The sequence below is a fragment of the Triticum aestivum genome, chromosome 6A, assembly GCF_018294505.1.
Source record: "Triticum aestivum cultivar Chinese Spring chromosome 6A, IWGSC CS RefSeq v2.1, whole genome shotgun sequence".
NCBI classification, from domain to species: Eukaryota; Viridiplantae; Streptophyta; class Magnoliopsida; order Poales; family Poaceae; genus Triticum; species Triticum aestivum.
This window is the reverse complement of record NC_057809.1, coordinates 136,914,221-136,940,018: the sequence shown is the minus strand read 5'-3', so window position 1 is coordinate 136,940,018 and position 25,798 is coordinate 136,914,221. Positions and strand designations below refer to the sequence as shown.

Below are 25,798 nucleotides of genomic sequence, written 5' to 3'. Positions count from 1 at the left end.
ACTCCTGGTCGTCGCCAGCGGGCTGCACGTAGTAGTAGGCACCTCCAGCGTAGTAGGAGTCATCGTCGACGGTGGCGTCTGGCTCCTGGACTCCAGCATCTGGTTGCGACAACCAGAAAGAAAGGAAAGGGGAAAAAGGGGGGAGAAAGCAACCGTGAGTACTCATCCAAAGTACTCGCAAGCAAGGAACTACACTATATATGCATGGGTATATGTGTAAGGAGGCCATATCAGTGGACTGAACTGCAGAATGCCAGAATAAGAGGGGGATAACTAGTCCTGTCGAAGACTACGCTTCTCGCAGCCACCGTCTTGCATCAAGTAGAAGAGAGTAGATTGAAGTCCTCCAAGTAGCATCTCCAAGTAGCATCTCCAAATAGCATCACATAACATAATCCTACCCGGCGATCCCCTCCTCATATCCCTGAGGTAGAGCGACCGCCGGTTGTATCTGGCACTTGGAAGGGTGTGTTTTATTAAGTATTCGGTTCTAGTTGTCATAAGGTCAAGGTACAACTCCAAGTCGTCCTGTTACCGAAGATCACGGCTATTCGAATAGATTAACTTCCCTGCAGGGGTGCACCACATAACCCAACACGCTTGATCCCATTTGGCCGGACACACTTTCCTGGGTCATGCCCGGCCGCGGAAGATCAACACGTCGCAGCCCCACCTAGGCAAAACAGAGAGGCCAGCACGCCGGTCTAAACCTAAGCGCACAGGGGTCTGGGCCCATCGCCCATAGCACACCTGCACGTTGCGTGGGCGGCCGGAAGCAGAACTAGCCCCCTTAATACAAGAGCAGGCTTACGTTCCAATCCGGCGCGCGCCGCTCCGTCGCTGACGTCTGAAGTGCTTCGGCTGATACCACGACGTCGGGATACCCATAACTACTCCCGCGTAGATGGTTAGTGCGTATAGGCTCGTAGCCAACTCAGATCAAATACCAAGATCTCGTTAAGCGTGTTAAGTATCCGCGAACGCCGAACAGGGCCAGGCCCACCTCTCTCCTAGGCGGTCTCAACCTGCCCTGCCGCTCCGCCTCAAAGATCCACTCGCGGGTGCTCCACCAGCCGACCCGACTTTAGTCTCCACATGTATCATGTATAAAGTATATAGTATATACCCGTGATCACCTCCCGAGTGATCACGGCCCAATAGTATAGCAAGGCAGACTGACAAGAATGTAGGGCCAATGATGATAAACTAGCATCCTATACTAAGCATTTAGGATTGCAGGTAAGGTATCAACAGATGTAGCAACAATGTCAGGCTATGCATCAGAATAGGATCAACGGAAAGCAGTAACAGGCTACACTACTCTAATGCAAGCAGTATAGAAGAGAATAGGCGATATCTGGTGATCAAGGAGGGGGGGGGGCTTGCCTGGTTGCTCTGGCAAGAAGGAGGGGTCGTCAACTCCGTAGTCGAACTGGGCAGCAGGAGCGTCGGTCTCGTAGTCTACCGGAGAGAAGAGGGGGAAGAAACAATGAATACAATGCAAACAAATGCATATCGATGCACGACATGACAAGTAACGATGCTAGGTGTGCCCAATCGCGGTAGTAGGTGATACCGACGAAGGGGGGAAACATCCGGGAAAGTATTCCCGGGGTTTCGCGTTTTCGGGCAGAGGAGCCGGAGGGGAAAGTTGCGAGTTCGATAGGTTAGGGGTGTGTGGCGGACGAACGGACCGCGTATCCGAAATCGCCCCGTCGTTCTGAGCAACTTTCATGTTGAAAATATTTTAATCCGAGTTACGGATTAAAAGATATGATTTTCTAAAGATTTTATTAATTTCTGAAATTTAATTATTTATTTATTTAATTCGAAAATGGATTTATGACGTCAGCATGAAGTCGTGCTGACGTCAGCAGTCAGCGTTGACCGTTTGACCTGGTCAACCTGACATGTGGGTCCCGTGGGACCCACCTGTCATACACTGTTAGGTTTCATTAGGGTTTAGTTTGATCCTAATTACAGTTTAATTAAAATTAACTAGTTAATTAAATTAATTAAACCGGATTAATTAACTTAATTAATTACTTAATTAATTAATTAATAGTTAATTTGTTAAACCATTTTTATTTTTATTAATTATATTTATTTTAATTTGCTTATTCATTCGGGACCCACATGTCATAGACATAGGGGCGGCCACGTTAGCGTTGACCGGTTCAACAGGCCGGCCGGGCCCTTGGGGGCCCACGGGTCAGTGACCCACGCGGTGGCCCCAGGCCGGCCACGTCGGCGGGCGGCGTTGACGCGCCGGCGGCGACCTCCAGGACGGCAGCGCGGCACGTGACCTCACCGGAAACGCGCCACAGGGCACGGCTGAGGGTGTCTGGGGGCTCTACGGGACGGGCGCGGTGCGCCGCGTCCGATGGTGGCCGTGGTTGGCGCGGGGGTGGCCGGAGTTGAGCGCATCGAGCTCATCGGCGGCGAGGCGCTTTGGGCGGGGTACGGGAACGGGGCTAAGGGGCGCAGGGGGCGTGGCCAGGAACGGGGCGAGAGGGAGGCGCAGGGTGCGGCAGTGCGCAATCCGGCGTGGCGGCGACGGTGGCCCTCGGGCGCGGGCGTGCTCGCCGGGGCCGCGGCTCGGTGGTGGCGATAAGGGGCGCGGCCGGCATGGCGAACGCGAGCCCGTCCAGAGCTCGGGGCATGGCGACCGCGGGCGCCGGAGCGCGTCGAGCGGCGACGGCCGGGGCGAACTAGGGGGAGAGGGGGACCGAAGGGGGGGCAGCTCACGGGGGGGGGGGGGGGCGTAGGTTCTATGCAGAGGGCTCGGGGACGGTCGGGGAGGACCGGCGGGGAGGAGGGCGAGGAGGCGGCGTTCGGCGGCGACGAGGCCTGGCGGCGGCGAGGCGAGGTGGTCGGGGTCGACGGGATCGGGGCCGATCCCGATCCAGATCGGTGGGGGAGAGGAGAAGGGGATCGTGAGGGAAGTGGGGGGTGTCGGGCTAGGGTTCGGTCGCCCAGGGGCTTATGGGGGGGGGACCGGGGTGGGCCGGCCAGCTGGGCCGCGGTCCAGGAGGGGGGGGGCTTCTCTTTCTCTCTTTTGTTTTTTTCTTTTCTTATTTTTCCTTTTCTGTTTTAATTCATTTTAAAATATTCAGACACTTTATAAAAATGTGTGCACTCCACCATAATTACCGATGTAATATTTGACAACCACCGAACTTTTTAGTTTTAATTTTTGAAAACTTTTATTGTTATCATTAATTTGAATTTTGAATTTTGGACCGGTTTTGAACTAACTCAAGATTAGCAACTATAATTGAGGTGACGTGGCATCACTAGTAGAGGATCACTGTAGCTTAATTTCCCGGGCGTCACAACAAGACTAGTACCTCCGGATGTCTGAAAACACATGCCTTGAAGCCATTGTCAAATTTGCTACTGCAGAGGTGAAGGTGTTTGGACCGGAGTACTTGAGAGAACGAACTCCCGCAGACACAACAAAGCTCATGGAAAATGGAGAAGCAAGAGGGTTTATAGGTATTCTCAGATCCCCGGACTGCACGCAATGGAAACGGGAGAAGTTCCCATATGCTTGACAAGGGGTTTGGCACAGGATCATTGCAAACAAATAACATCATTCTTGAAGCAATTTCATCACATTACCTTTGGATTTGGCACTCTTTCTTTAGCATGTCCGAGCCTCACAAATCACAATGACATAAACATGCTGCAACACTCTGCAGTGTTTGCAAGATTGTGTGCAGTCCAAGATCCTGAGTGCAGCTATATCATCAATGGTCATAAATACAACATGGGGTACTATCTTTGTGATGGTGTTTGTCCTCCATGTGTGACTTTTGTCAAGACCGTCTCCAAACCAAGGGGAGTATTTAACCAAAAACTACCACATTTGCCGGAAACGTAACGGAAAACTACCACTCTACGTTTTTGTGCGAAAAACTACCAAATTTTTCCTAAGCCGTGGCAAAAAACTACCAAGTCGCGAAATCGCTCGCTTCGCCCGCGCTAACCCCTATTCTGACTGGTTGGGCCCGCCAATAGTTGCCACGCGGGCTAACGGACGGCCGGCGCGCGCTGATGGCCGTTAACGGCCCGTCCGCTGTCGGAACGGCGCCTGTCGGTCGGGTGCGGGTCAAGATCTGATCCTCTTCCCTCTCTCTGCACTCTCTCTGTCCTCTCCCTCTCTCTGAACTAGGTGGCGGCGGCGGCGGTGACGATGGCGGCGGTGGTTCCAGAGGGGGGGCGTCGGCGATATGGGTGGTGGCGGCGGCGGCGATGCTGGCGGCGGTGGCACAAGTTTGGACGCTGCGGGCTCAGTCGACAATTGGTTGGGGAGCACCAGCTTCTCGACGCAGGCCGGCTCGCAGCAGCAGGAGGCACAGCTCGCCTAGTCATCGCCAATGGGTTGCAGGTATGGAAATATCATCTGCTAGGTTAGCTGCTTCAATCTGGCAAATAGTAAGATGTGTTTGTTAGAGCTTGTTGGACATGTGTAGTAAACTGTATTGCACTTGTAGCTCTGTCATTTTCAATTGAATTCATGAGCACCTATTTCTGCAGTTTTGCTGACAAGAAGTGGGAGATATGGTTTCATTTGGAAGGAAGAAACCCTGTGAAAAGGGGTATATATGAGTCAGATATATCTTTTGTTACTCTACAATCACTCATTGCTAGTGAAGGGTATGGGCAGAGTGATTACATGTACTATGTGAAGGAGGAGGAAATTGGATCTGAAAGAGTAAAGTATTTAGGTAATGAAGCTAGTGTTCATGAAATGTTGGAGTTTTTTAATCATGTCAATGTTGTGAACATAAGGGTTGTGAGAGATGTTGAAGCTGCAATAAGTACACATCCTATTCAGAATTACATGAACACTCAAAAGAGTTGCTGTGTGCAAAAGGTTGTGGGGCAATCTGAGCTTCAGAATGAGATAGATGATAGAAAGGCTCAGCTTGAGAGGAGCAGGATTCAAAGAGAGGCAGATTTGAACCACTTTGAAGGAGACACTGAAGTGTCTGAATTTTGTTCTGATGATTCAGTTTATTCAGATGGGAGTGCTGAAGCGGTTCAACAAATGGAAATAGAGTGTGCCTCTGAAGAGGAAACAACATTGCAAAGTACTGCTATTGTGAAACATGTGAAGAACCCTGGGCCAACTAGCAGATGTCACGATGAGGTAGAGAAAAAACGTTTTGAAGATTGGTTTCCTGAAGCAGATGAGTTTTGTTTTGCTGGTGATGCAGGCATAAGTGATGAGGAAGAAGAAGATGAAGTTGAACTACCATACATCATGAAGAAGCCAAAGACAAAGAGTAGTAAGAAAAAGATGAAGGAAAGGGTATATTTTGACCCTTCAATTCCCAATTCACATTTACTCTTGTGCAAGAGCTTGTGTTTTGATTTTGTTTACCAGTTCAGAGAAGCATTAAGATATTTTCATATAAGGACTTTGAGGTCTTTTCACTACCACAGGAACACTCCAACAAGAATTATTGTTTGGTGTTCACAGAGAGAGCATGGATGTGAATTTTACATGTGTGCCTCCAGGATAGCTCATGAAAGAACATTTTGCATTAAGAAGTGTAGCATGGAGCACACTTGTCCAGCATCAGCAGAGAACACAAAGGTTACTACTAAGTGGCTTTCCAAAGCAGTTGAGCCTTCTCTTAGAGCAGATCCTAGAGCACCTGTGGATTCACTTATTAAAAACAGCAAAGTCAAGTTTTCAGTTGATGTATCAAAGAGTGTGGCCTATAGGGCAAGGAGGAAGGCTATTAAGGTTGTACAGGGTGACTAGAAGGAGCAGTACTATAGACTAAGGGACTACCTACAAGCAGTTCTTGACACAAACCCTGGTAGCAGGTGTGTAGTTACAACATTTGAGGACCCAGAAAATCCTTCCCCAACTCCTAGATTTAAGTACATGTTCTACTGCTTGCATGCATCAAAGCAAGGATTTCTTAATGGTTGCAGGCCCTTTATAGATAAATATATAACTGCATTTTGTTCAAAATATCTTGTTGTAAATTTTGGTAGCTAATTTGGGTATGGATGCAGGGCTTGATGGTTGCTTCATCAAGCTAACCATTGGACAGCAAATTCTTGCAGCCACAGGAAGAGATGGCAACAACAACATCTACCCCATAGCCTTTGGTGTGGTTGATAAGGAAGATTCAGAAAGTTGGACATGGTTCTTAACCCAGCTAAGATGTTGCATTGGAAATGGAAGCAAATTTGGAACCTACACTATTATTTCTGACAGGCAAAAGGTATGCAACCTATCTTAGCCAGTAGTTCAGATAAATATAGTTATTACTGGCTTTATTTGTTTTTGTTCATGACCATGGTTATTAATTTACAATCAGGGTCTTCTTAAGGCTATAAATGAGGTGTTCCCTGATTCCCCTCAGAGATACTGCCTCAGGCACATCTATGCAAATTTTCAGTCAGCTGGTTTCAGAGGAGCATAACTAAAAAAGCTAGTAGATAAGGCTAGCTACTCATTCACCAAACATGGCCATGAATTAGCAATGGCAGAGCTTAAAGCAGAGTGTGAGGATGCCTGGAAGTGGCTTACTGTAGGTCTTCAATGGATTACAATTGCAAAATTGATCTTGTTGTGAACAACCTTAGTGAGGTTTTCAACAAAATGATCCTTGATGTTAGGGCCAAACCAATTAGAACTATGTTTGAAGGAATAAGGACTAAGCAGATGATCAAAAGGCAGAAGACTAGGGAAAAAACAGAGAACAGCAGGTGGATGATCACACCCAACTATTCAGAGAAACTAGAGGAGAATAAGAAGTATACCAAATTTTGTGAGGCACATAAGGCTGGTCCTGACATTTGGCAAGTGTCTAGTAAGGAAAATCAGTATTGTGTCAACCTAGATACTAACTCATGTGACTGCAGGAGGTGGGACATGATAGATGTGACATGCAGTCATGCAATAGCAGCAATGAGCAAGATTCACATGCACCCAGAGGACTATGTGCATGAATTTTTCAAAAAACCACTATATATTGAAGCATACAAAGACATAGTGTACCCTGTCCCTGGTCCTGGATTCTGGCCTGACACCCATACTCAGGATATTGAGCCACCAGTGTTCAAAGAAAAAGCAGGGAAGAAACAAACAGCTAGGAGAAAGGGCCAGTTTGAGGTGCCTGCACCAAAAGACACAAGCAGGATGGGAACAATTACATGCAGCAATTGTGGTCTACAGGGCCATAGATTTACTTACTGTGGGAAAGCTCTAAACCCAAGTCTTCAGATGAGAAAGAACTTACACCAGGTCATTTAAAAATGTTGCATTCTTTGTTTAGTTAATAGTTGTTTAATTATTTTAGGTCTGCTCTATGTACTAACTATCTTAATTCTGTCATGCAGGAGAATAGAGAAATTTTTAGGGGTTCCTCTAGTGCTAGTCACCCACCTCCAGAACCACCACATCAACACCAAACTTCACAGATGCCAGCCTCATCTGCTCCACCTCCTAAAGCAGTGAGGAACAGAAAAACAGCAGCAGATAAGAGAGCTTCAGCATCAACTGTTTCTGCAGGAGCAGCCAGGTCTTCACCAGCACCTCCAACAGGATCAGCATCAACAAGAGCTCCAAGAGGATCAGCATCAACAAGAACATTCAATGCACCAAGAGCATCCACTGCAGAACCAGGGATATTAGCAGGCAAGAGGAAGAGGAAACCCCCTAGCAAGTTTGCACTATATTTTAGTGCTAGTGGAAACCATTGAAACTCTGTTACTAAGTTTGTGTTCTGCTACTTAGTTTGATTGTATGGTACTAAGTTTGTGCTCTGCTACTAGACTGCTTAAATTCAGACATGTGAACTTGTGTGCAATGTTGAATGTATGGTTGCTACTTATTTGTGCCCAATACCAATGGGTTAAGTGCTAATGTTTTGTTTTATTTGTTTTACTTTGCCATTTGTGCAGTTTAGGTGCATGTTTTAATTGTTTTAATTTGTTTTTTTGTTTTACTTTGCCGTTTCTACAGTTCAGAAGTGACTGCCAAATTCATTTTAGAAAAAAATATGCACAAAAAAATGTCTAGCCTGGGGCTCGAACCCAGGACCAGTTGGTTGTAACCATGCGTTCAATACCAATGGGCTAGTGCTAGTGATTTGTTTGACTAGCATCGGCCAAACTTATTATATGTTGGCCACCACGTTGTCTATTCAGCATGCGTTGCAGCCGCCATCGTGGTGAGCGTGCGTTGAGTAAACCCAGCCGTTTTAGATTCTACGACTTTATTACGTGTCCACCCACCATGCTCTCTGCTCACTCGCCCACTCACCGCTTGCACCGCCCACTCCGCTTCCCCCTCTCTCCTGTCGAAATCACCGCCGACAACCACCACCACCGCCATCGCCATGGACTGGCAGCTGGCCATCGAAGCTCCCGCCGACAACAACCAGGAGATGCGCGTGCAGTACAGGGAGATCGCGCGCTGGTTCCCCGGTCTGGCAATGATGAGGAACCACGCCCGCGGCCTCGTGAAGGTGATGACAGCTGCTGAAAAGCAGCGCACCTTCCCTGTCGGCCGCACCATCCCGCCGTCGTCCCTTCTGCTGTGGGCGATGCGCGAGGTGCAGCGCTCCCCCGACCCCAGGCAGCACGCCCGATGGTGGATGTACCGCTCATCCACCATGCCGCCACCCGCCGCGGACCACGTCACCGACGCCGTCCTCACGCTCCCAGCCCCAATCAACAACGCCTACTGGGAGAGGCGCAATCCATGGGTCCTTGGGCCTTCTAATGACTCTGACGGCGAGTCTTCAGACGACGAGTTCTCTGACGACGAGTCCAGTGAATATGATGAGGAGGAGGAGTCTAACGAATCTGACGACGAGGTGGATGAGGTCGTCGTCCTCTCTGACGACGAGCCTGAAGTGCAGCTGCTGGCTCCCGTCCTCGACGCCGTGGAGGGGGACAGGAACCTCCCAATCCACGTGGATGCGCTGCCGGAGGTCGATCTCCCAGATGGCGTCGTGGTGAAGCAAGAACAAGATGGCGGCGAGGAAGATGTGGTGGAGCCGGCGCCGGGCAAGAAGAAGAGGGCGGCCGTGACTGCAGTGCGCCGCTCCCAGCGCCTAAAGATGCTGAAGAAGGAGGAGTGAAGTGCTGCCTTCAGTTACTTCAGTGCAAAAAAATTCAGTTTCGTCAGTTCTGAACTTTCGTAAGTTTAGTAAGTTCCTAGGTTCAGTTTCGTCAGGCAATATCTACTAATAGTTGCTATCTATGTCAGGCACTATCTACTACTAGTTGCTTTCTATGTCAGACACTATCTACTACTAGTTGCTTTCTATGTCAGACTATGAATGTCAGTACTATCTATCTATGTCAGACTATCTATATATGTTACTTGCTACTTGCTACTTGCTACACATGTTAAGTTATTTGTCAGACTATCTAAGCTACTTGCTATATATGATATATGCACACATGATATATGCAGAGTAAAGCAACCTCATCATAGATAAAACATTCTTACTTACTTAACTTAGCATGAGTACTCACTTAGCATAGTAGGTCTTAACATAATAGTCATTACATCATAGATAAAACCAGCTAGTTCTTAAACCATAACAGTACCTTCCTCCCTCATACCATTCTGAAAGCACATGAAACTTTCCCAAAATATACACCTAACATGCATGACATTCCAAGGCCAGCTATATATATAGGCCTACTAATTACTTAACCCACACACCAAGCACTTCACTCATTCATAATTGCCTTGATCCTCTCCAGCTTATCTTTGCTGGCATGCCCAACATTGACAAGATCAGCAATCAGATACTCCAGCTTCTTCTTCTCTTGCTTAAGTAGGTCCCTGTCCCCCTCCACTTCCTTCATGGCCTTCCTCATGTTCTGAATGATATCTGCTTGGCTTTGAAGAATGCACCTTTGCTCCTTGGCAAGCTTCATCTTTTCCATACTTATCTCAATCTTTGCTTGATCCTCAAGTTGTTTCTTCTTTGCATTTAGATCATTGATTGCCTGACTGGTATAGTCCATGTCATGAGACATCTTGCCATCTTGATAGTCAAAAAGCTTGGATACATCTTCCACCAACTGGCTGTAGTTGTTTGACAGGAAATCAATTTCCTTCTGTAGCTTGGCCACCTCTTTCTCATGGGCTTGTTTGTCCTTCACCCTCCCCAAGTTCTGCTCATGGTACATGTCCCAAATCCTTGTTAGGCACCTTTGTAGAATCTCTGGCCAAGGACCATCCACCCACTCCACAACCCCACAGTTCACACCTACATCCTACAGAAGCAATTATTTATAATTAAGCACAAATCACTAACAAACTAAGTACATATAACCAAAGTTCACACCTACATCAATATGCTCTCTGAATTATGCAAACATAATTCTTTCATAGTAAGCACACAACACCTGACTTGGCATTATAGATAAATTCAGTTAACAACTATATTAAGCAGTAAATATAAATTCATTTAACTCTGTTCTTTTTCAGTTAACAGCTATATTCAGTAAACACCTAACTAATACATTCAGCTCACAGTACACTAAAGATCTCTGCATGTAGGTGTTCTCAGGTTCAGTCATGTATTGAATTCAGTTAACTAAAGATCTACTTTCACATATAGCTTCCATATGTATGGCACTTTCAAGTTTCAGTTCTAAACTACAGCACACATCTCTATACATCACACATCTCTGCACCACATGCTGCACCACACATCTCCAGCAGCAAAACACATCACACATCTCCACCAGCAAAACAAGTTAGCGTTCAAGATTTAATACCTGCTGCACAGGACAACCCAGGAATCGCCTCCCAGTCAAAGCACCTTCAAAAGCCACCATCTTCTTCGGCCTCTGATGGTGCATCATGCACGTCAGCTCAGATTCAGTGTAAGAACCACAGAAAAATGGTTCCACCACAGTGTCAGGGGTTTCCTGCAAAAGAAACTCCGAATCAAACCAAAAGCAACTTGGAATCTCCAACTTGGATGAACTAACCCTAACCCTAACTCTGTTCCACCATTATGCACTTACAAAGAGCTGAGGATCCATTGAAACCATGTTGATGTCCTCGTCCGAGCTCTCCTCGTCATTCCAGGATGGCATCCTCAACTTCTACCGGCAGCAATGGCCGCGACGGCGACAGCGATAGGCTAACCTAGCTCACAGCACCAGGGAGAGGGGAGAGGATGAGGATGAGTGAGAGCGAGCGAGGAGGAAGAGAATGAGCGAGTGGCTGAGCTCGCTCGCTCTCACTTATTGGCCGACTGACAGCCGACGTCCCGACAGCGGAAGGGCCGTTAACGGCCGTCAACGCGCGCCGACCGCCTGTTAGCCCGCGTGGCAACTGTTCGCGGGCCCAACCGGTCAGAAACGGGGTTAGCGCGGGCGAAGCGAGCGTTTTCGCGAGTTGGTAGTTTTTTGCCACGGTTTAGGAAAAATTTGGTAGTTTTTCGCACAAAATCATAGAGTGGTAGTTTTTCGTCACGTATCCGGCAAATGTGGTAGTTTTTGGTTAAATACTCAACCAAGGGGTAACAAAAAATTGTCACTTTATGAAAAAACAACAACAATCTGGTAGAAAGGATGTGGAGAGGCATATGGAGTGCTCCAAGCCCACTTTATAGTTGCTGACGGACCTGCTAAACTACGGGATCCAGAGACATTATGGGAGGTGATGACAGGTTGTGTGATCATACACAACATGATTGTGGAGGATGAGGGTCATGGAGTTCGCCATGATCTGAATTTTCAAAATGTGGGTGATCCTACCGGCTTCTAGAGCAGAATCTGGTGACATTTGCGAATTTTATCCAAATTCATCATCAAATTCGGCATTGAGAAACTCATGATCAGCTCCATAATGATCTGGTTGAGCATCTTTAAACGTTTCATCTACTACCCCTATAAAAGAAAGGGAGGGCGGAGAACAAGTCATCCTATCCATCCAAATCTGCAATCTGAAGGCCTACATTACTCCAAAACATCAAACATGTTTTATACTTTAATTACCCACCAATGCCATTGGCTTACAATCCTCGTAAACAACATGTCCCGTTAAAAAAATAAACGAGCCCTCCCGCGACCACGCCCTCGGGCAGTTTTGCCCACCGCCCGACCTCTTCCTCCACATCCTCCCCGGCAGCCACCGCTGCCTCCGTCTGCACGCCGCCGGACCGCCGCGCCCACTCTCCAGGCGCTCGGCCACCCCGTCCACGCGCCGCCTGGTCCAGCCCCTCTCCTCCCCGTCCACGGGCCGCCGCGCCCAGCCGAGCCGCCCGGGCCGCCGGCACGCCGCCTGGTCCGCCCCTGCCCCGTCCACGTGCCGCCCGGGCCGCCCCCGCCCGTCCACGCGCCGCCCGGGCGAACCGTGAAAGTTCGTACTTTCTGTTAATTGTTGATCCGTAACTGCATCGCTGACTCGCTGGGGTGGACAGCTACTCTGGTGCGTTCTTTTTTCTCGGGCCTTCATTCCTCCTTTCTTTGTGTTCTGGTGTTATTTGCTAGATTGTGCCGGTCGGTTGGATGTGGGGATTAAAGTAGGGGTCGTAGTGGTGGATACTTCTATGTGTATCTTCACGTGTCGCCGTTGACGCTGACAGTTTGCTCGATTGGGCCGGTCAGTAGGATGTGGGGATTAAAGGGTAGAGGCCGTAGTGGTGGATGCTTCTATGTGTATCTTCACGTGTTGCCGTTCATGCGGACCATTGGGGTTTAGATTAGGTGCTTTTATTGCTGATTGGATGGGTTTGGTGTGGATCATTGTGGTGTTCGTCCTTTTCGTAGGTCTTTCTTATAGGATGTACTGTTATTTAATTCTCAATGTAGGTTTGCTTGATGTGTTTGCTAATTTGTGATTGTCATTTCTGTATTTTAGTCATGTCTGGATGAATTGTTGCCAGCTGGGTCATGGCCGTCGGGGTGCTATTCAGGTTATCATTGTTCCCACGCTCCCAGCCATGATATTATTTGATGTACAAATTTAACTGGTTAATTCTCACATGTGAAATTAGGATATTCTTTCGGCTGATCACATTTTTACTCTAAAACTGAACATTATTTACCTTATATTTTGCATGTAGTCTTCATGATAGTATATTATAATTTATCTACTATCTCCCTTGCTGGAAGAATTAGCTTTTGCTGTTCTATTTCAGCTATGAAAGAACACATCAGAGTTTACTATATTCTGAAGAAGAAATTGTAAATGCAGGTCCAATGGCTCGATGTGGGGATTCCGAATTTACTTGCCGAGTTGAGTGCCAAGGATTTGAACTTGTGATGCATTAAGGCAAGGATCCATATTTTTCATTTGTCAACCTTTCATGTGTTATTTCCATATTTTTGTTCTTGCAATTTCCTCATCCGGGTAATATGCTCCGAACCCATCAGTTCTGGAAATTAGAAAATTTTCACCGCTTAGTACAAAAGCATTTTTTATGACTGAATATAAAGCATGGTAGTTCTAGCTTCACCAGGCGGTTTGAGGTGTCAATTTGTGTTTAGGTGTGCGGCTGTGTTAGATTTGGTCTTTTGCTTTACTATCATCAATGACTTTGTGTCACATCGGCGGAGTTCGTCATATGGTTCCCCAGATTTCTCTTTTAGTTGGCCATGCCATTGTGTCGTCATGTCTATTTAGTGTTTATTAGTCTAGCTCTATGCTAGATGGAGATCGGCGCAGCTGGTTGTGTCTGGTGTAGTCGGAAGTGGGCTGGTATGCTTGATTGTGTCCATGCTGCCTTTTAAGTTTCATTGCTTTTTTTATTTTTGTCAACAAAAAATGTGGAGCCGCACCTTAATTGTCATGGTGATGTTGGATATACTGTTCTATTATTTGACAAGTCAGTGTGTGTATATCTGGCAAAGTGACAATCACAGTAAACTAGGAATCTTAGACGTAGAGTTTAAAGAAAATTCAGAAGCACTGGAGGCTCATGCTTCTACTATCTTGTTTTAAGCTCCAGTCAGGAGTGGTGTTTCTAAAATAGAGCTTATTAATTTTCACATATATAGCATGTGTTCGTAATAGCATTCCCGTCTCATTCTTTCTTTTCTATTTTGTCTATCTATAAATTCTAGAGCTCCTGTTCAAGTTACTAATCTTTTCATATGTTTTTAACCTTTTATAACTATGCAAAAAAGGTCCTCATAAAGAAGAGCCGCAGGTTTCAGAAATAAGATGTTTATAACCACGCAGACAAGGTTCTAAACTTCTGATAAAGAAGACCCACAAGTTTCAGAAATAAGGTAAGAAAAATCGAAGGTAGAACATGCAGGCACATTCCTTTGCACATCAAACAACATCTGTGAATACAATGGTATGAATGTCACAATAGTTAGACATCTCGTTTCCTATTACCCCGTGTGTTGCTTCAGTAAATTAAGTCTATGTGCTTAGCTTGGTCTACTTAGTTCAAGGTTACTATTTTTAGACCCCCTAGCAAATTTGCAGGTGAACGTATGTATATAGAATAGAATCCAATAGCTCATTCAGTTTCCCTCCATGAACAAGCTTATTGTGGCTCCGCGGCACAAAATAGAGCCAGCTTGCAGACAAGTATCAATGCTTCTAGGCATGAATACCCACAGGTTTTCCTTGTTATGTTTCTGAAACATGTCACCATAGTTTTTGGTTTCCTTATTATGTTTTTGAAACATGTCTCCATATTGTGCTCGGTCTTCGAATGTAATTTGTGATAGTGAAGGAGGAAGTTGTCCATTTTAAGAAATAACTTTTATTGTACCATGAGATTCACTAGGCAATCAACAACTCACTTTTTCTGTACCATGAGATTCACTATGCAATCAACCGCTCCTTGAAACATGGCAGCAGCTGCTATTGTTTTTGTGTTGCTTGGTGATTTGTACTGAGAATGAATTTCCAGTAAAAATATCACATGTTTGTACCGAATGATTTGTTGGCAGGTCGCCACAACAGAAATCTAAAAAAAACCATCAAGTTGTGACTACAAGGTAGAGGATTTTATTCTCTGATGAAGATTTGATAGCTAACAACATACATGCAAGCATCGACCAGTTCAAGTCATATTCAGCATCTCTAATTTTGATCTGCTAAGTCTGACAATGATTTGTAGAGTGTCCAATGGAGGTTCTTCCATTTACCAATTTGTGATCCCAGCCTTTTCTTTCCTGATTAAAAAGAAAAACATGTTCTAATTGCCTTTTCTGAACTTATCTTTAAGATAACTTGCATCCAACAGTTAACTGCTCCAAGATTAGGCAATCAAAACTGAATTTATGACTATGCGTGTATGAAAAACTGTTAATATCTGCAGTTTGACTAATCTCTGGATCGGCTGCAGCCTGGAGATGAGATTCTTTGGCTTTGGAGATGGTTATACGTTTGATCATCCATCAGTGTGTTATACTACATCCATATAAGGTCAGCAGCCCTTTTCTCCATTTCCTGCAAGTACTTGACAAAATTCTCATTACAGGATCCACATATTATGCATTATAGGCAGAAAATATGTTTATCCATTGGAAGCCAATCAATGAATTATATGCGTTGGCATGCACTGTTGGAGTCTGTTGGGGAACGTAGCAGAAATTCAAAATTTTCCTACGTGTCACCAAAATCTATCTATGGAGAAACCAGCAACGAGGGGAAGGAGAGTGCATCTACATACCCTTGTAGATCGCTAAGCGGAAGCGTTCAAGAGAACGGGGTTGAAGGAGTCGTACTCGTTGTGATCCAAATCACTGATGATCCTAGTGCCAAACGGACGGCACCTCCGTGTTCAACACATGTACAGCCCGGTGACGTCTCCCATGCCTTGATCCAGCAAGGAGAGAGGGAGAGGTTGAGGAAGACTCCATCCAGCAGCAGCACAACGGCGTGGTGGTGGTGGAGGAGCGTGGTACTCCAGCAGGGCTTCGCCAAGCATCGCAAGAGACGAGGAGGGAGAGGGGTAGGGCTGCGCCAAGAAGGAGAGGAACTCGTGTGTGTTGGGCAGCCCAAACCTCAAGTATATATAGGGGAAGGGGAGGGGCTGCGCCCCCACCTAGGGTTCCCTCCCTAGGGGTGGCGGCAGCCCCCTAGATCCCATCTAGGGGCGGCCAAGGGGAGGGGAGAGGGGAAGGCGCACCAGGGTGGGCCTTAGGGCCCATCTGCCCTAGGGTTTGCCCCCTTCCCCTCTTCCTTGCGCCTTGGGCCTTGGTGGGGGGGCGCACCAGCCCACCTGGGGCCGGTCCCCTCCCACACTTGGCCCATGCAGCCCTCCGGGGCTGGTGGCCCCACTTGGTGGACCCCCGGGACCCTCCCGGTGGTCCCGGTACGTTACCGATAAAACCCGAAACTTTTCCGGTGACCAAAACAGGACTTTCCATATATAAATCTTTACCTCCGGACCATTCCGGAACTCCTCGTGACGTTCGGGATCTCATCCGGGACTCTGAACAACATTCGGTAACCACGTATATCTATTCCTTATAACCCTAGCGTCAGCGAACCTTAAGTGTGTAGACCCTACGGGTTCGGGAGACATGCAGACATAACCGAGATGACTCTCCGGTCAATAACCAACAGCGGGATCTGGATACCCATGTTGGCTCCCACATGCTCCACGATGATCTCATCGGATGAATCACGATGTCAAGGACTTAATCAATCCCGTATACAATTCCCTTTGTCTATCGGTACGATACTTGCCCGAGATTCGATCGTCGGTATCCCGATACCTTGTTCAATCTCGTTACCGGCAAGTCTCTTTACTCGTTCCGTAACACTTCATCCCGTGATCAACTCCTTGATCACATTGTGCACATTATGATGATGTCCTACAGAGTGGGCCCAGAGATACCTCTCCGTCACACGGAGTGACAAATCCCAGTCTCGATTCGTGCCAACCCAACAGACACTTTCGGAGATACCCGTAGTGCACCTTTATAGCCACCCAGTTATGTTGTGACGTTTGGCACACCCAAAGCACTCCTACGGTATCCGGGAGTTGCACAATCTCATGGTCTAAGGAAATGATACTTGACATTAGAAAAGCTTTAGCATGCGAACTACACGATCTTGTGCTAGGCTTAGGATTGGGTCTTGTCCATCACATCATTCTCCTAATGATGTGATCCCGTTATCAATGACATCCAATGTCCATGGTCAGGAAACCGTAACCATCTATTGATCAACGAGCTAGTCAACTAGAGGCTTACTAGGGACATGGTGTTGTCTATGTATCCACACATGTATCTGAGTTTCCTATCAATACAATTCTAGCATGGATAATAAACGATTATCATGAACAAGTAAATATAATAATAACCATTTTATTATTGCCTCTAGGGCATATTTCCAACAGAGCCATGGTTCTTCGGGAATCTATTCATTATGTGTACTAGGCACTTCTCAACACTTCCATAATTATTATAGAAACCTCTTGAAATTTGCAGTGCTCATCAGACCTGTCATGTGTCTAGTGCAGGTCTTGCAGTCAACTATTCAGATTATTGACTGAGAACGATATTTTTAGGCCTACGGAATCTGCAAAGGATGCGCCAAACCAAGATTAATTATGATTTTTGTAAATTGCATGGGTTTACTTATTTACCTGCTCCTTTGATGATTGTGATTCATTTGTGGAAATATGAGAGCTTTCTTCGAATGTCCGGAAAAATGGTTCAAGGCTTGTTTGGCTGAAACTGTAGATTAGCAAGACTAACGTGTGTTGAGCATGTCAGCCTATGTGTGGGTAGGAGTGAAACTGTAGATTATGCTAGAGACGAGTTTCTAAAAAAAGTCCTGGAGACGATGGCGCTGCTGCTGCTGCTCCTCTTGCAATGGGCAAACTGGGGGCTGCAGTTCTAGGACTTCAAGGAGGAAAGGAAGACATGGTTACTTCTTAAAGAGGTTAGTTGTTTCCCTGCAGAAAAATAAATCTCTAGAGTTGTTTACCTAAACCTGTTCCAAATATGGTACCTTATTACAGAACTTAGCACCATTTTCTAAAAATAGGGCTGGGTAGCATGAGCCAACCATAGGGGAGGATGTTTCAAGAGAATAAATTGATTGTAGCTACTGAACTGGTATTAGTAAGTTGTCGTTCCAAGTTCCTAGAGAACCACAAGGGGTGTATTCTTTTGTTATCTAAAAATGCTTCTAATGTGTAGTTCATCTGAGGAGTGCAAGCGGTCAGCTTGGAGCTGTCTATTGCCTCCGGCGAATGTCATCTTCCAGCTCGTGGCCTTGCCCTCAAGTTTTTTCTTATTGTACTAAGCTGCAAAAGCTTTTTTATTGGTTATTTTAGATGGATGCAAACCCACAATAGTCCATGTAGAATCAGTGATAATAAGATTGCCCCTTTGTGTTTTCTGCAGAAAGTAGCCTCCATGCTTCTCAAATCTGGGTGTTGTTTTGTCCACAGGCTTTCATCTAAAGAGAAGCACATCGATGAAGAAAAACGATGTGGTCAAAGGCAATCTGTTTCAGGTACATACTCTATACTGATTAAAACATATGAGCAAGGTTGAGACAATTATGCTCTATCTCAAAATGTTTTCTAAAAACTAACCTCATAAATTTTATTGTTTTAAGCAGTACCGTACAAATTTGTTCTTTAGGTCATTTTGTCCATAGCTTTGGGTTTCATTCTCTTCATTGTGTTGGGATTTTAGAAGCATTGAGCAGTCGCATGGCAAGTACAAGGAACATCATCAGTACAGCAGGGAGGTTGAAACAAGAAGTTGAGGTGATCAATCATGGTAATAAATTGTAGTGTCATATTCTTCTGAATGAATAGGTACCATTCCCCACTGTTAAAAAAATCTAATAACTGAATGGTGCTTTGTTTTTTTACCATTCACATTCCCCGCTGCGAAGATGATGAGCATTTGTGTTTTTTAGATGCCGCACCTCTGTTTTTGTTGACCTTTGATTCATGCATATATGTAAATTCTATGAAAATGTACCATAGGAAATGTGAATTCATAACTCTATGGTTGATGTAATCTATTGATTTCGATGTGGCTATGTTATGAGGATTCTGAGTAATGAAATACCTATTAAGTCTTTTTTTGATTGGTTTCTTGTTTTTCACGATGGTTATACAAGACACGGAAATATCATTTCCCTACTTTGCCAAACCTTGTTTTTAAAAGACTACTTTGCCAAACCGGACACCCACATAACCCTTGCTCATGGTTGAACTATGAACCCAACACTTAAAATCCCATTAAATTTTTTGCATGGTTAAACGTGTGTTGCACGTGCATGCTTACTATAAGGACAAGTAAAACATGTGTCTGACTAAGTTGAATTCAGACTTGAACTAAAACTTTATGTTTTAATTGTAATATCGTTATTTGAATGAATTATTGTTGCATTGGAATATTTATCTTACAGTTGCTTAAGAATTGTGCTATTTTATTTTTTATATTAGTTTTGAGTAGCCCGGATATAGAAAAAAAACCTGAAAGTGAACATTTTTTGACTCCAATTAAACGGAGGCCACCCTTGTTTCTTTCCGTGAACACGTCCAAATATTTGATGATGCCTATTTTGATGGACTGCGTTGAAGTTGCCCTTAGGTGTTCTTGTCTGGTTCTTCTTTCGTTGTCTATCAGTGATGTCATGACTGCTTGCTTACTGGTTTGGTGGTGCAACGACTTCTTAGTAGTACCTGCAAGAACAAAACACGACGATGGAAAGAAAAGGACAATCATTCTTTTGACAAAATGCGTTCTTCCGTCTTGCATGTGATTCTCTTCTTCTTGCCTTCTCATGACCCCCCTTCTTCTTGACAAAATGTGTGCTATAATAGCCAGGCTACCCAACACGGAGCTCCAATCAGTGGCCACATCCGGCGTGTGAGAGAGAGAGGGAGAGAGAGAGAGAGAGAGAGAGAGAGAGGGAGATGTATGGGACAGAGGGAGTATTATGTAAAATGAGGGCGGACATCAAAGATTCCCAGAAACTAACGTCGTCATGGCGATTTTGGTAAGAACGGTCAAAACAGTATTTATCCATTTCAAATATTATCTTAACCACGATAGCCGCCGGAGAATTCCTTCCGTTTGAAATATTGTTACGTTGGCTACACGGCTTGAGACCTTTGAGTAAGACAGACAACGACTAGGACAGTTCTGAAGACAGAGATATACATCAAGGTATCGACATCAAATGACCTCACACGACGAATATGTATACCGGCCGGTCAGTCAACACTATCGTACGTGTCGCCATCGTGGGAAGCTCGCGGATCAGAAGAGCATATCCACTTTCTACACCGAATAGACTGCTACCGCACCAGCAACTCCCACAGAACTATCCTTCATGCACAGGAATCAAAACACATCAGATGCGCACCGAGAAACACCACATATATATAAATGTTCCAACTATTATTTCACGACTCCTCGTAATATATCAAGAGGGCAACAAAACCTACTCTCATATATCTCTTCTATGCAGAAACCATGCCGAGAGCCTGAGAAAGATCTATAATAAATCCATAAAAACACACTCGGCCTTGGATCCTTGTACCAATCTCCCCGTGCCGATGCTGCTGTCGTCCACAGGTTACAGCACGACGAGGCGACTGTGTTGCTGCTACAGGAATCTGACCGGCAAATTGAGATTGATTCGCCCCCGACGCTCCTAATATCGGGCCATTGGTTCGTCAGAGTTTTGTATTTATCCTTCTGTCAGCGTCAAGCGTGGGACGACGTTCATCGACTGCAGCTCCTGAAAAGAGCACCAAACAGTACAAGGGGAACCATGTCAGCCGTGTTGTGCCGGGACAGCCAGCGCTGGTAGTACTTTGACCATACGCAGTACCTGAAACAAAAGCTTGCAAGCATACGGCATCCTCATCTTGGCCATGTTTTCTCCGTTTTTGCACATCGAGCAGAAGGAAGTCTTCAGCTTGTAATTGTAGTAGCCTAACAGACCGCATTTCCTGCAAACCTGTGGAACATGAACAGTGAATAAGAAGGGGCCTCCACGAATTACCAGGACATAAAATGACTAATGGGCCCATGGTAGAGTTCAACTGGACACCTTAGTTCTTTTACAGTTCAACTAGATGCAATATCTAGCTATAACCATTGAACCATGAGCATGAATTGTGCAATAAAGGCTGACAGGTTTCCATCACACTACTGATGAAAGAATCAACAACCTGCGTACTTATGTTCCATGCATGATTGCAGCCGCTGAAAGAATCACAAGCTACTTCGAAAATTACCTGGACTTGATATGGATCACTGGATAGTAGGAGACGTTCAAAGATTAGCATGCTGGCACCGTATGCAATTAAACAATCACGCTCCATCTCACCAAGACGCAGACCTATCAAAGAACATATTAAAGATGAAGAACAAGGAGCCAACAAGAAAAAGGGCTAGCCTCCAAAGCCACATATATTATATGAGATGTAAACCTCCATCGCGACTTCGCCCTTCAGTAGGTTGCCTAGTCAGTAGTACTCGTGGTCCACTAGCCCGAGCATGCATCTTATCAAGAACCTGGGGAATTCATAAGCAAATATTTTACAAAATTATACAACAAAAAACTACAATGACATCTGAAGCAAGCTGAGAAGAAGACATCATAGGAGCCCAGTTAATTTGGATAAACCAATAAGCAACAAGTATGTACTTGCCAAAATATTTCAGAACTTTCTATGCACAGCTTTTAGTTTGAAAAAGCATTGGTCAGTCCTGTCAACATTCATCACCCATCGTACAGAAAACAAAGCCCCAAAAAGACCAAATAAAAGAGAACCAGACAAGCAAAACATGCCTACCATGTGCTTTAGTTTCTGGTAATAGATTGGCCCCATGAAGACATATGCCTGCAGAGGATGGCCTAAAATGCCTGAAATGGGGAAAAACATCAGCTTTCAAGATCCACCCCATGAAGAAAGAACATCTCACAAATAAGACAATACTAAATTTGCATTATCAAAATCTAAAACGACATATCTGGTGCCACATAAATCCGGATTACCAGAAGATAAGAACAGAATGTGTAGCCAAGAAATTGGAAGATTGCACAGAATATCTATATTTCTTAACTTTCTATGTGATTAAGAGTGATAGAAGTTAACTATTTGTGTTTGTATTTGTACGCAATTTATAAACACTCTTACCAGCATGCTGTAATCACAGACAAGCGGGGAATGGGTTAGACAGGGCAAAATGTGGATCATAAACTTCATTTCTGGTTATGACTTAGGAGGGTCCACAAATATGTTTTCCACACAAAAAATATTACTTAGCCCGATTTATCACGACTGGAGAAAAAAAAGCAGCTGGTTTTCAATCAATCATCTTGTAAAACAGTAAATATCATTTGAAGCTTCGGACACATCTAATAGGTAATAATGTAGGGTTTTAGGAAGCTGATGGTTGTTAGAGAGATGTATTGTACTATGACTCTTAGGTACATAGCATGCACACATTTTCAGGAGACTGGTGATTGTTAGAGAAATGTATTGTACTAGGAGCCCTATGTATTTGCTTCCATATTTGGATCCCTACTTTATCTCCATACCTGTACATGTACATATATTGGCCTAAGGTCCTTGGAATAGATCTTGCCTCGATCAGAACAATGGTGACCAGTTTGAGCAAAATGGGCAAAAACTGCCAGATAAAAGTTGCTTGTACCAAGACATCCCTATCCTATTGTTATCTTTACTGAGATTGAACTTACAGTCTGCACTTCTATAAATTACACTGAAAATATTCATGGAGCAGTTTACATCAACTGAACGAGATTGAATCAAGTCCTTGTATGTTCACGAAAAATTGGATTGGATTTTGCAGTTCTTTTTTCTGCAGTGCCTCAACGTGACATGCGCATGATATTTAAGGTGTCCATAAGGCGATGTTTAAGCAGTAAGATGCCCTGGCACTTTTTCACCATTGATGCCTAACCGTCCATTAGGTGGTAAGGCAGGGATTGATCTCCTTTAAACGCCTTACCGCCTTAAAACCTTGGACATGAGAGTGAAAGAGGTTCAAGAATCTGTTTTCTTAGTTTATTAGGATATTAGCTGTGGCACTACTACTTTCAGATTCAGTGAATTCAGTCAATACTCAATACTGATTTGTAATAACATAATCAAAGTTTTGTGCCAAAGCAACTTCATACTGAAAACACACCTGAGTACAAGAAATCTTTTCCACTATAGCTGAAGCCGTGCTTGACAAGCGTATGGCTGGTATGCAAAAGAAAAGCAATGTTGATGAATCGTTGTAAATGTGTAATTATGATTTGTTGTCAGCAAACTATGGTATTACATGGTATCAGCATACCTTATGTCTTCAACTTTATCAGCATTACCACTTGGTTCACCAAATATACTGCCATAATGGAATCGGCCACAAGAAACACCAGCCTTTCCCCCAAGAAGTTCAATCATTTTACCAATTGTCATACGACTGGTGAGCAGAATAAGAGTCGGTCAGGCTGAAGAAACACCACGAAACAAAATAGTACTCCCTCTGTTACGATACATGTTCTAAAAACATTAACACGTTCGTCAAGGTTACATTTTGATCATGAAAATGTCTCTTCAAATAAAAATAAGCATTACATAATTTCAGTATATTCCACGTGGACCTAGTCTACATTAACGGTGAAACTTTGAAATGCTTGACCGGTGCAGATTCTAGACATGTACTGGGAATTTGTGACACGGAGGAAGTACCAACTTCGAACAATCAGAATATAACACTGTAATTGCTATTTAGTATGCACATGACCATCATAAAACCCGGGTTGGTATAGATGAGGTGGACTGGATCACAGGAATCACCCTCTAGTTTAAGTGTCACAATCACAACTTCAATGATGGAGTAATTATCCAATCTATTTATTTTATTAGTTATCACAATAACAAATCACAAGTTGTGATGGTAACCCAGTTTCACTTTTTCATCCTAAATTTTGAATCTAAGCACAATACCCAAAGCAAAACATATGTCCAGTACATCATGTTTTTTCCTTTTTGAACTGGAGGGGAAGCGATAACAAATTATTAAAATTAAACCTCTAGAAATGGATTCCTTGAGACGGCTTTGCATGTGTGTGTGTGTTGAAGCAGAGTTTAAGAGTATAAGACATGAATTAAAATTTCCCAGTTAAGTGGTTCCAGTCAGAGACATGCCAAAGATAGAAGCCCATAGACAGATTATATGAGATCCTAGGTTAAGGAAAACAGCAAAAGAGACAAAACAAGTGTAGAATATAACCAAAGCCAATACAAAACCTTGGAAATCCATGGGGATTCATAATTAAATCAGGGCATATTCCTTTCTCAGAGAAGGGGAAGTCTTCCTGCTGAACAATGGTGCCACAAACACCTTTTTGTCCATGTCTGCTACTAAACTTGTCACCAACCTGAGTCACAAACATGAATAGCAAATATAAGTTCATATTTCTACAACTGAATTCAAGAGAATTTACCGAATAAACCTACCTCCGGCCTCCTAGTGTGACGGATAATACACTTAATGGTCAATTTGTCATTTGTATCCGAACAAAGCATTACACGATCTACAACGGTAGTCTCACCATCGACACCTTTGTAAACGGCTGGTGAGTCCCTATAGTCCCTGGATAAGTAATATTAAACAATAAAGCACATTTATCATTCTTCAAAAGCAAATTCGTGCAGGATGGAACGTATAACAGAATAAATCACAAACATAACAATACTCACCTGTCTGTTAATGCAGTACCAGGAGTTCTATTGGTAACCTTGGGAGTTTGCTTGTTCACATAGATATCATGATTGCGGATTATTTGACCAGGCGCAACAAATCCATCTTCATCCAATGCCTTAAAAAAATGTTTCTTGTTTTAGGAGCTATATTAAAATGTTTGTGAACTAAATACACAGATTATAAGATACAAAAAGATGTAGACAGTTCGGGTTTTGGAACTGATGAACCCCTTTTGATCCTACAACTCATAACAACCACGCTAAACACGAACAATAAACTGCGGACACCACTGTGGCTCTGTTATACATTCTCTATGCAGTTCTTAGTAAACGCTCGAAGAAAAATGAAATTTGACACTAAAAAGTCAAAAATATCAAGGCTGCAACACAACAACAATATCATCTCGACGAAAGCTCATGAAATCTAAATTTGATAAATATATTTAAGCGGATGGGACTGCGATACAACAGACTGAATAAAACATCCTCTATATATCTCTAAATGTGGACAATAGGAGACTTTTGTTTATTTCTGTTCCAAAAATCCAAATAGCTCAATAGGAATGAGTTGGACATTCACTGCCTACACAATTTTCTTACTTTATCCTAGATTTTCAAAATGACCTTTTGTACTGCTCACTTTAAATTTGCTTAATAAGCCATCCTACTGAGAGAAGTGAAGGGTTTAATAGTTCAGGATAAATAGCAATGATCAGTCATTTTTATACCCGCATATTCTGCTTTATCAAGACACCATCTCTATCTCTCTGGGGTTTAGCAATCCTGTCTGATATACCATCTCCATATTTCTCCGATGTTACGGTGTACCTGTAGGATGAGAACCAAAAATACAATTATAAAAACAAAAACAACAGCATTAAAGAAATGCTCCCCAAGCCCTTCAGTCAGAGCAAATGAAACAGCATCTTTATTTGAAGTGCATCATACTTTTTCATTGCTATGCAACGACCAAAACCACGATCAAGAGATGATTTGTTCATCACAATTGCATCTTCAATATCATATCCACTATAACTCATTACAGCAACTGTGGCATTCTGCCCAGCGCCAAGTTTATCGTATCCCACCTGAAAGATTTG

General features: G+C 44.2%; 1 protein-coding gene and 1 long non-coding RNA gene across 3 annotated transcripts in view; one reads left to right on the top strand and one right to left on the bottom strand.

Moving 5' to 3' along the window:
* The first annotated feature begins 12,081 nt into the window (after window positions 1-12,081).
* On the top strand, window positions 12,082-19,012 carry LOC123132502 (uncharacterized). 2 transcript variants are annotated; one of them, XR_006464788.1, is made up of 7 exons: window positions 12,082-12,442; window positions 12,875-12,929; window positions 13,211-14,247; window positions 15,324-15,403; window positions 17,451-17,875; window positions 18,390-18,454; window positions 18,640-19,012. It is a non-coding gene; the product is annotated as an uncharacterized lncRNA (long non-coding RNA). The 2 variants fall into 2 exon arrangements; XR_006464789.1 differs by having other exon boundaries at window positions 15,297-15,403.
* A 1,310-nt stretch (window positions 19,013-20,322) lies between these two features.
* Window positions 20,323-25,798, bottom strand: part of LOC123132501 (DNA-directed RNA polymerase III subunit 2) — a 22,001-nt gene continuing 16,525 nt past the window's right edge. The window contains exons 26-37 of the mRNA XM_044552301.1: window positions 25,647-25,786; window positions 25,427-25,526; window positions 24,696-24,814; window positions 24,453-24,588; window positions 24,243-24,373; window positions 23,287-23,412; window positions 23,134-23,189; window positions 21,771-21,841; window positions 21,405-21,489; window positions 21,210-21,313; window positions 20,801-20,929; window positions 20,323-20,707 (exon numbers count right to left, since the gene is read on the bottom strand). Of these exons, the coding sequence (XP_044408236.1) occupies window positions 20,657-20,707; window positions 20,801-20,929; window positions 21,210-21,313; window positions 21,405-21,489; window positions 21,771-21,841; window positions 23,134-23,189; window positions 23,287-23,412; window positions 24,243-24,373; window positions 24,453-24,588; window positions 24,696-24,814; window positions 25,427-25,526; window positions 25,647-25,786 (1,248 nt within the window). The 3' untranslated portion in view covers window positions 20,323-20,656. The remainder of the gene's footprint in view (window positions 20,708-20,800; window positions 20,930-21,209; window positions 21,314-21,404; window positions 21,490-21,770; window positions 21,842-23,133; window positions 23,190-23,286; window positions 23,413-24,242; window positions 24,374-24,452; window positions 24,589-24,695; window positions 24,815-25,426; window positions 25,527-25,646; window positions 25,787-25,798) is intronic.